The sequence below is a fragment of the Myotis davidii genome, unplaced genomic scaffold, assembly GCF_000327345.1.
Source record: "Myotis davidii unplaced genomic scaffold, ASM32734v1 scaffold591, whole genome shotgun sequence".
Lineage (NCBI taxonomy): Eukaryota > Metazoa > Chordata > Mammalia > Chiroptera > Vespertilionidae > Myotis > Myotis davidii.
In genome coordinates this window covers 2091950-2103027 of record NW_006284340.1, presented here as the reverse complement: position 1 = coordinate 2103027, position 11078 = coordinate 2091950, and the positions used below count along the sequence as shown (strand labels likewise).

Genomic DNA, 11078 nt, shown 5'->3' with positions numbered 1-11078 from the left:
ATGTTTTTTTCATTTTTTTTTTTTTTTTTTAGAGAGAGTGGGAGGGAAGGAGGAGGAGAGAGAGAGAATGAGAGAGAGAGAGAGAGAGAGAAGCATGGATGTAAGAGACACGTCAATTGGGTGCCTCCTGCGTGCATTCCAGCCTGGAATGATAATGTCAGACTTGCAGTCATTTAAGAACATACTCATCATTTCTTAATGAAATCTGATTTTGGGTATTTGGAAGTCTCCATCAATACCCAAGGAAACCCCTTTCAGAAGTTAATTTTGGCTTTTCCTCATTGATGTGATCCAACAAACCAAATCCAACAGTATCCCTTCATTAAAAAAAACACCCAGGTATGTGCCCTTAACTGGGAATCCAACCTGAGACCCTTGGTGTGTGAGCCAACACTCAAACCATTGAGCAGCACTGGCCAGGGTAAAGGTCATAGATATTTTAGAAGAATATCAATAAATTTAGTGTTGATCTTCTACTTCTCATAGGATTGCATATACATTTAATTACAAAACTTCTCTTATTCAGAAAACACAAAAAGGAAAACGAAATGACTAACAATTGTAGACTAGTAAACTAACTTGAGATACAGTTTTGACTTATAAAACTGGCAAAGATTATTTAAAACGAAAGAATACAATGCTGGTCAGAGGGGCAAAGTAGTTAGTTTTACAGAAAACTTGTCGGCCTTGAGAGTATGTGTCGATAGGCCTTTAAAAGCAACATATACTTTGACCTAATAATTTCACTTGGGAATCTAAGGAAATCATCGTAAATACAGAAAAAAACTTAATGCATAAAGATGTTCAGTGCATCATTATATATAGTAGGAAAAAAATGGAAATAATCTCTCCAATTATGGAAGAAAAATTAAATAAGTTATGCTACATTAATATACCTAAATACAGTAAAATGATGCTTACAAGGAGTTTATAAGACATGACAAATTCTTGTGTTAACATATCAAACACAAGAAATAAATTATAATACTATTTATTTATTTATTTATTTATTTATTTACTTATTTATTTATTGCTTTACATATGTCTCCTTTTTCCCTGATTAATCCGCCCCCCCAGCCATTCCCACCCCAGGCAAGCCCCCACTACCCCATGTCTGTGTCCATTGGTTATGCTAATATGCATGCACACAATACTATTTTTTAAAGCTAGAAAAAAGGCCAGAAGTAAATATGCCCAAATACTGACAGACATTATTTCTGGTCGATGGAATTTTATGGGGAATTTTGTCTTTATTTTTTTGTACTTGTTGGGTTTTCTGCGATGAAAATATCTCCTTTATTATACTAAATGGAAAAGGCATTCAGTTCTTTTAAAAATATATGTATTTTTATTGATTGCAGAGAGGAAGGGAGAGGGAGAGAGAGATAGAAACATCAATAATGAGAATCATTGATCAGCTATCTCCTGCACGCCCCCCAGTGGAGATCGAGCCTGCAACCTGGACATGTGCCCTTGACTAGAATTGAACCCGGGACCCTTCAGTCTGCAGACCAATGCTCTATCCACTGAGCCAAACCAGCTAGGGCTTGGCATTTAGTACTTTCTTTTGTTTTCTTTTTTAATTGATTAAGGTATTACATATGTGTCTTTATCTCCCCATTGCCCGCCCCCCCTACAACCCCCCAGATCTTATTTTCTTACCTCTAATGAGTGCTATAATATTCCCTCAAGCAGTTCTCAATATCTCCAACATTGGAGACTGTTTTTTTTATTTTTGCTGTCATCTTCAACCTGTGGTCTGTTCCCAGGACAACGGATGGGAAGCTCTGAAAAGTTTAGGGGAATTGGCTCCTATGTAAGGCAGTCCCCATGCTATGCAGGTGACCGGAACATTTTCTCTGGAAAATCCTAAGTTAGACATTCCATTGAGTTAGCAGCCAGCTCTGGAGCAATGTGATACCCATATGGCATATACAATATCCTATTTGTACGAGTTAGTGCAGGCAGACCACTCTTCTCCTGAGAGTTGTGCAGTGAAAGAATGGAAGATTCTATACTGTAAAGGAAGGAGCCTGGTGTGTGCCAAGTAAAGAGAAAATCTGGGCAGAGTAGGGAGAGATATTCATTTTTGTTTTATATCAATATTTGTAATAATTTTGCTCTCAGCTATGAACGAAGAAAGGAATCGAGAGGGTGTTGACGAAGCTGAGTCTGATCTCAGTGAGGCCCACGAGCAGGAGTGGGAAGATACATTTAAAAGCAAGACAAGGGTGCGAACAAGGTGACCAAGTGTGGGATGGAGGTGGCCGCAGCCAGTCAGAAGGATTCAGATTACGAAGTTTGTGTCATGGAGCAGCCAGACACAGCAGGTGTGATCGCAGAAGGCCTCCTGTACTCATCCCAAGGGTAGGGCTTGTGTAGGGTCTGTGTTCAGGAGGCTGGAGAGAAAGAACAGGGGTGCAGGGATGGATCTAGCAGGATTCTGGATACTAGCTCTATGTGAATATTTTCTCACCAAGCGTGGGGTGTGTACAAGATGGAAGAAGAAAATGTTCTTCCTCTTTCTCTTCTCTCCTTGACCACATGGTCCCCTTCCGGGACCCAGACTTCAGGCTAACTGACTACACTTAAACTTTAGGAAAACCCATGCTGAATCCCAATATCAAATTAAGAGTCAAAATTTTGGCACAGAATGTGTTGGTAGCTTAGCAGTTACTCAGGCAGAATAGAATTTTAAAATTGCTTCGTAGCCCTGGCTGGTTGCTCAGTGGTTAGAGCGTTGGTCCACGCACCACGCACTGGAGGATCATGGGTTCGATGCCCAGTCAAGGGCACATACCTGGGTTGCAGGTTCTATTCCTGGTTCTGGTCAGGCTGTGTGCGGGAGGCAACCATTCGATGTGTTACTTTCACATCGATGTTTCTCTTTCTCTCTCTCCCTCCCTTCCTCCCTTCCGTTCTTTCTAAAGATCAATGGAAAAAGTACCCTCAGGTAAAGGTAATTTACAAAAAAATGCTTTCTAAAGTAAAAAGTCTTTAGTAAATCATGAGATCGTGTTAGTGTAACATTCTAATTACTTTTGTCTTTCAGAGGTACGACGCAAGGGGAGTACTGTGGGCAGCAAATCCAAAATCCGGATTAAATCCAGTAAGGGCAAACCAAAGCCACACCCATAGCGTGCTGGGCCTCGCCGTGGCTCCCCTACCTGCTGGCACCCAGGTATCTCTGTGCTGTTGAGCTGACACTGTGCCTCAACTGAAGGACTTCCATTGTAATAGCTATGAGAAAAGCCACGACAAACCACACAAAAACATTTCCTTTCAAAGTCGCAGTGACGCTGTAGGGAATCAGTATATTAGCTTACTTCCAAGATTAAAAAGAGCTTGTGCAAAAGTTTGCTCGCCTCCTCAATTATTTCCTACCCGAGGTCTGTGAAAAGTGTCTGTTTCTGTTAAGAAAATAATGCTTTTTGAAGAGAAGAATGACAAATAAAAAGCATTATTTTTCAATTTAAAAGAGAAGATCCTGATATTCCTCTTAGGTTTCTGCAGCATTTTCAGATTTCTTCTGGTTTCAGGCATTCTTATGGTTTCTCTGATTTTCACAAGTAACCTATAAAGTAGGTGGGGTCATACTGTTATCCTCATTTCTCAGAAGATGAAACTGAAGCCCAGAATGGTTATAAGCCTCTCCCTAGGTCACTGAGCTGGTCGGTGTCAGAGCCCCCACCCTGGTGAACGGGTGTCTAGATTGTTTGACAATGGCCACGGGCCATCCATGTTCAGACGCTTTCCTTCACAGAGGCCGGTGTTGCTGAAGGTTCACCCAGAATCTTCATTCTTTGCTTTTATTGCCTTATTTGTCTGTTCTGTTTGTGACCGTGGATTCTCCTAGGCACTAGAGGTGGATTAACCTGCAAAAATAAGTTGCAAATGACAAACGCACATTCTGGGTAGTCACATAGCAAGGGCTCCTTCCTGTTTCTCTGCTCCTGGGTCACTTGGATTTGCTCTTATCTCTCTGGCTCCAAACACTGTGGTGAGAATTCTGCATCTGCTTTGGCTCACAGATTTGGTGTTCCTTTGGGTTTATCTCCTGAAATTTTAGACCTTGGCCTGTTCCTTAAACCTCAGACACCCCCATCCCGACTCTAGAACCCCAGCCTTATTTAAGCCAAACCCCTGGCCAGGCCTGCCCCTGGCCGTCATCAAAGTGTATATGGGATGGGTTTCAAAAATGCTGAGCCTACTGGACGGTTCTTTAGATCTGGGGGCAGAAAACAAAATTTTTCAGACAGTTGGCTGTGTTCATGGTTAAATGAAAGCCAAGCCTGAGATTCACACGTACAGTTACCACCTGCTGGGCATACCCAGCTGTACCCTTTTGCTTTCCCAAACAGATCTTGGATGTCACTAACAAATTTAGGGGCTTTTACATGGGACTTAAGAATTTTTTTTTTGAAGACATAGTAAACTTTATTCAGACTTTGGGATTCACAAAAATATGGAGGAGGAATTCGCATTTTCAACATGGCAACAAAGAATTCTTAATAAGTTTTTCTGAATATTTTTTGTTAACGTCAGGGACCTTAGGAATTACTAAAGGTCCATACCAGCCATTGTTACATTGTCATCCTGGCATTCACTTCTCACTGTTCTGTTCCTGGCTGTGGTTTTTACCTGAAGCAGCATGACCCTACCTCCTTTTTTTCATTAGTCATTCCAACATCTGCCAGCCCAATATCAAGAACATCGATAGGGGGTGAAAAGTGACCAACAACTCTTGATGTCATCCTAACAGACCTAACTTCAATCAACAATACACTGGGATGGGTACAGGCCAACACAGTGGTAATGAAAAATTTTTCCCGCTTCAGGAATGCTCTAATTGCCATTGGCCCTTGAAATGGGCTGGGCCACCTATGACGGTGCCCTGGCGGGTGCACAAAAACAAACCGCAAAGCCTAATGGATTAGACATTCTAGGGAATCACCCAGGAGTTTCCCCTTCCCCATTCTGTCTGCCTCATTCGTGCTTGCTTTCCTCTCGTTGGCTCCATGCTCCTGGCTTGGCAGATTTCATTACCTGCTTTGGCCTACTTGGATTTGACCCGCCTTTTGGATTCCACACTTTCTATTTTGGCACTTGAACATGGTTTAGAGCTTTTCCTGCTTCAGAATCTCCCATTGCCCCAGAGACTGTTCGATCTATGGCTTTCTGCACCGCCATTCCCCCACAACCAAGTCTGGTCCTTGGGAGCAGGGACTAGGGAGACTCTTAACAACATTCGGAAACATTTTTCAGAACTGGATGAAATAGCCTTTTGAAACAAAATTGAAAATTTATCATCATTATATACTAACCTTATAAGCCGAAGGTCATATTAATAAGTGAATTTGGCATGGCAGTATGGACATGTAGGTTCTGAAATAATCTAATAATCCTGCATAATCTTAGGAAGATTCATTGTTGGCTCAAGTCAAAGGGCACAGCAAGGTTGGGCTAGAATGTGTGGTTATCCCAGTGTGGCTGGAGGTGATGAGATGGCCTAGAGACATATGACAGAGATGACCCTGAGGGTGACCTCATGATGCACTGCTATATTAGACTGCTAGGGAGTTTTTGTTCTTTTTGTAGAGGGCAGGAGGATGGCCGAGGGATCCTATTGGAGTGATTGAGAGATAACAGGATGGGCAAAGCACCCTTGGTTTGGGGCCTTGTCTCTGTTATTTAAACATAGTGGGAAAACAACCTGTCTTCAACAGATAAAATACTAACAAAATTTCTAGGTCCACTGTTAGGAGCTCAGAATACATTTCTCTCTGAAATAATGTTCTACAGGGTTTTATGGGATAACATGCATAAACAGAAGTCCTTTACCGATGTTTTTATGCCAAATATTTAAAGTTCTCATGGGTTAGCAGGAAGACACCTCCAATAATAACATCAGATAACATGAAGAGTAAAGAGGCACTTTGATGGAGACAAATCACCAACTAGTGAGCACTGGGGTAGCTACCACCATTTCTTTCTGCTACAGCAACATGGAAAATCCCAGGGTCATCTCTATCATATGTCTCTTCATAATGATTTGTAGTCATGTTTTTGTCATGTTAGTAATGTTTTATAATGTTATTGATTTTTTTAAGTTTATAAGAAGATTCACTATACATATATATATGTATCAGTATTCTTATTTATGTGACTAATATTTTTTCTATAGATATATATTTCTAATTGTATAAGGCAAGTTAATAAAAAATAAGGCCAATTATATAATATAAATGTATTTGTATTAGGGAATACATACAAGAAAAGAATACTTCAAAGTATGTATAGATCACATAATGTTACTGTTTGAAAAATACGCAAACTGGTCAATTCTATACTGAAAATACATTGGCCCCATAGTTATAGTGATGCTTCCTCCGATTTTAAGCAACATGTATCAGATAAATGTTTTTGTCCTTTTATTTCTATATTTCAAAAAGGAGTCTTTATAAAAAAAGGAATAATTCCTTTTAAATTCTTTTTTTTTCTTCTTTTTTTCCTGAGATATAGGAAAGACGAGTGGCAGCTGTAGGTATTATGCTGACCTGAGCTGTCAAAGTCTCTCCAGGTTGCTCTTGCATGCAGTTGGAGAGCCCATGGCTACACCACCTTTTAAATTCTTTATTTATATTTAGCCCAACTATATCTCTTTTACTCTCATTCACCGAGACATTTAAGTGTCACTGTGGTGCAGGTATCAGGATTAGGTGTGAGGACGATGGGGTAGAGTGTACAAGGTTGAGTGTGGTCAGGGGAGAATAACTAAGATGTACCTTTGAGGAGTTCATAGTATAGTTGGAGAGAAGCCTGCATCTTAAGTACAGGATTATACAAGACAGTGTAATAAACACAATGATCAGCGCATGTAGAAAGGGCTGTGGGAGGAGCAAAGACCTTGCCAAAGGGGCCAGAGGGCACACAGCAAAAAGGATATTTGAACCGCATCTAAGTTTAGCCATATATGGACTCAAAATTCTTTCCAAAGTAGAATGTTGGCTAAAGCTCTTTCCCATAATTACTCTGACTAGATGATCTACTTAAACTTGTTGTATCTCTTCTTGGTCATTACATGATCTCCCTGTCTTCTCATGTAGGTAGGTTGCTGCATTGCAACTTCATACATTTCGAGGGCATTCTATCCGGCAGCCAAAAGAAAGGGCAGGAAGTGAGAACACTCAGGGGTGTGGCTGTTCCATGGCAGGTTCCCACATAGTATCCTCCGCCCTCTTATAACATGGGAGAGTCTTTCCTTTTAGGATTCAATGGTTCAACAGGTTTGGAAGGATTTGGGAAGGGGATGCTTCCTTGAGTTCTGTTGCTGGGAGAAGACACGAAATTTAACATGTCAAATGGCAAAGGTATAACCACGGTGGAGGGTTTGTCTGTGAACAGGGACTGAAGCGTGTGGAGGTATCGAAGCTGAACAGCAGCTGGAGTGCCTGATAGAATCTCAGCTGCCATCCTCAGGGACTCGGAGGTGGCTCTCTCCCCTTCTGCAGCGATCATCTAGAGAACAGACGTGAAGAAAAGCAAAGTGAGTTCCCTTCTTCGTTCCTGGACAGTTCTAATCACTATTCAGCAAGCATCTATTAGGTGGCAGGTGCTGTGAAGCATAGAACAGATGGTCTTCGTTTTCAAGGATCTTGCTCTAGGGAAGACAGATTACACCATTAATTGCAATTTAGGGCCGAATTTGTTGAGGCCACAAATGGCAAGGATAGTGAAGTGTTTGGGCGTTATGTCTAGTGGGCCTTGAAAGGTTAAAAGGATTTTGCCCTATAGAGAAAAGGTTGGCCAATATTCCAGGCAAAAACATGGAATCCTGAAAGGGTAGTTCCCAACTCAAGGAAAATGAATGGGAAAGCCTTTCAGAAGGAAAAACACCAATCTCACCACCTGAATGCCACCTTAAAGTGGGCAGAGAGGGTTAGATGCCACTCTGCCCTGAAGACCATCTTCCTCCCCCGTCCTCCCTCCTCCACTTCCCCTCAGTCATCAACCTTGTATGTGGTTAGGGGTTTTTCCACCTACTTCCTGTTCCTTAAAAGAAATCTGCCTCCCCTTCAGTCCTCATTTTCCTCTTCCCATCACCCCATTCCACCCATACAAGTCAGGAGTTGCTGGCAGCCACATCCTTGCTTCTCACTGGCATGTCTGAGTAGAGGCTATGGGTGGCACAGCCTTCTCTTGGCTCTGGTGTTGAGGAAACTGGCCCCTGAGCATGGTTGCCTCTCCAGAGCTTGCGCAGAGCTAGGGAGATAGGTCTGGGTGTCATTAACCTATAGGTGACAGGTGACTGATATTACCCAGGACAGATGCCAATACAAGAGAAGAAGGATGAAGTATGGTGAGAGGCCTTTAGGGAGAGGAAACGAAGACAAGACTCAGGCTGGAGGAGATGGTCCCTGTTACCAATGGCCTCAGAGAGAGGGAGTAGCGGGAGGAGATGTTGCATTAGTCATTTAGGAGCTACTAGCACACTAGCGATTTTAATAGAGTTGGTTGGAGTGGGGGGCACAAGCCAGATTCCTCCCAGTGCCTGGACGAATGGGAGGTGAGGAAGCAAAGGGGAAACGCTCTGCATGAGCAGGCCTTTTGGATTCTCCGGTGCTTCTCAAAGAACAGCCTGCTCTTTGATGGAGGGCAGATGGCCTGCTCCGTGCTGGCTCACCCGCACGCGGGCCTGTCTCTGCGCTTCGGCTTCCACCGCCAGGGAGTGCTGCAGCCCGGCCGGCAGCCTCACGTCCTTACTGAAAGAGAAAGAACGTGGCCAGGTAGGTTTGCGGCACTGCTCTCAGCACTCAGAGCTTCCGGACAGTCTGACCCCCTTCCCTACTGTTTTTCACGATGCACAGGAAATTCTGATTGACAGAGTACCATCCTAGATCCCTGGGCAGACAGTCGGCCAAGGCTGTGTCTCAGGGGTCAGTGCCTTAATGCAGATTTTTATGATCACTGATGCTACAGTAGAGCTATGGTTTTTCTCTTTCCATGTAGAACACATTTTGTGTTGATGGATTATGTTCCTTTTCCCCCCACATAGTTTAATCTAAATCCCAGCTATTAAATTAGAACAATGAAAAAAAAAAACCTTGAAGAGCCACTTGATCAATAATAAGAATAAGGGGAAGTTATCTCAGTTTATACAAGAGAATTATTTTGAAAAGCACAGAACTGACCGAGTAAGAACAATACTGAACGTATTACAAAAAAGATAACAAAATGTTACTTTTACCCTGAATGCAACAATGAAAAAGACAAGGATAGAAAACAGTCTGGCAGTTCCTCAGAAAGTTAAATATGGAATTACCTATAACCCAGTAATTCCACTCCTAGGCCTGAATGCAACAATGAAAAAGACAAGGATAGAAAACAGTGTGGCAGTTCCTCAGAAAGTTAAATATGGAGTTACCTATAACCCAGTAATTCCACTCCTAGGTATCTGCCCAAGAGAATTGAAAACATGTTCACATAAAAACTTGCACGTGAATGTTCATTGCAACATTATTCAGAATAGCCCCAACGTGGAAACAACCCAAATGTCCATCCGTCGATGAGAAGATAAACAAAATGTGGTCTAGTCACACAATGGAACAATATTCGACCCTAAAAAGGAATGACGTACTAATTCATGCTACAGCAGGGGTGAACTTTGAAAACATTATGCTACGTGAAAGAAGCTAGACACAGAGCCCACATATTGTATAACTGCCTTTATATACAAAGGCCAGAACAGAGAGAGAGGCAAATCCAGAGAGAGAGGGGGAGGGGGGGGTTATGAGGGCCTGGGGAGGAGGGAAAATGAGTTTCTGCTAAGGGCGCAGGTTTTGTTTTTGGGGTGATGAAAATAGTCTAGAATTAGTTGGTAGTGATGGTTGCACCACTTTGTGAATATACTAAAAACCACTGCATTGTACTTTAAAGTGGTTTAAAAGACAAGTTTTATGTTATGTGATTTTATCTCAAAAATTTTTTTTTAATTCCTTACAGAGAAAATGAAAGTAATTTGCCCAAATGTCACAATGCTTGTGTTATGTTTATGAGATAATAGGTATAGGTGTTTTTTCTCTTGTCTCCCCCAAATTTATGCTATTATGGCTATAGTCATACTCACGCAATGAAAATAACTTATCAAGTAAAAAACTTTTTAATGAAACCAAAATATTTCCATCTATCATATTGTTCTTCCCAGTTTATTTCCTACCCACATTTCTGTTCTCTCCACTTTGATTCCCCAAATACAGGTCACTGAATCCAAGGCGACCTGCAGAGGGAAGAGTCGAGATGTCAGTGACAGCCTCCAGGTGGTACAGAGGGAGATCTGACAACAGAAGAGAAGACAATGTGGTGACGGAAGCAGACAGTGGAGTGGTGTACTTTGAAGATGGAGGAAGGGCCGCTAGAAGCTGAAATAGGCAAGGTAACGGATTCTCCTTTCAGAACCTCCATTAGGCACCAGCCCTGCTGACACCTTGACTTTGGCCCAGTGAAACTAACTCTGGACTTCTGGCCTTCAGAACTGTTAAAGATTAAATTAATGTGGATTTAAGCCACCAACCTTGTGGTGATTTGTCATAAAAGCAAAGGGGAATGCTACAGATGGCGTATTTGTTAAATCTCTTTTAAAATACATTTATTAGAAACCCAGAGTCTGTAGTTTTCTCCCAAATAACAAGTTCTTTCAATGACGGGTGCTTGCCCGGCCTTCCTTGCATGCGTTTCCCCCACGTCCAGTCCCGGGAGGCGGGAGAAAATGAACTGTGGGTTCTGGAGAAAAGTGGACAAGGCATGGAGCTCCACATGTGGGCTCCTATTCTTTTCCTTCTTAATTATTTCTTAGTTGTTAGATAACTCATAAGCTTAGTGCATTGAGAAACCTGAGAAGATGGACTAGTTTGGGAGTGTGGTGAGAGGAAAGGAGTACTGAAAAAGCCGTCACAGAGGAGGTGGCATCTTAAAGAACAAATAGGATTTTGCCTGTGGAGAAAGGGAAGCATTCCATGCGGAGGAGACAGCCTAAGAGGAGGCAAGGAGCCGGCGGAATGCTAAGGAGGCTGGAGTATCGG

General features: G+C 42.2%; 2 protein-coding genes across 2 annotated transcripts in view; one reads left to right on the top strand and one right to left on the bottom strand.

Annotated features, from left to right (window-relative positions):
• Positions 1 to 3324, top strand: part of AXDND1 (axonemal dynein light chain domain containing 1) — a 47675-nt gene extending 44351 nt beyond the window's left edge. The window contains exon 23 of the mRNA XM_015569934.1: positions 3053 to 3324. Within this exon, the coding sequence (XP_015425420.1) occupies positions 3053 to 3138 (86 nt within the window). The 3' untranslated portion in view covers positions 3139 to 3324. The remainder of the gene's footprint in view (positions 1 to 3052) is intronic.
• A 3200-nt stretch (positions 3325 to 6524) lies between these two features.
• The window catches only part of NPHS2 (nephrosis 2, idiopathic, steroid-resistant (podocin)), a 14910-nt gene continuing 10356 nt past the window's right edge, over positions 6525 to 11078 (bottom strand). Inside the window, exons 6-8 of the mRNA XM_006754531.2 lie at positions 10221 to 10276; positions 8684 to 8762; positions 6525 to 7518 (exon numbers count right to left, since the gene is read on the bottom strand). Coding sequence (XP_006754594.1) covers positions 7240 to 7518; positions 8684 to 8762; positions 10221 to 10276 — 414 coding nt within the window. The 3' untranslated portion in view covers positions 6525 to 7239. The remainder of the gene's footprint in view (positions 7519 to 8683; positions 8763 to 10220; positions 10277 to 11078) is intronic.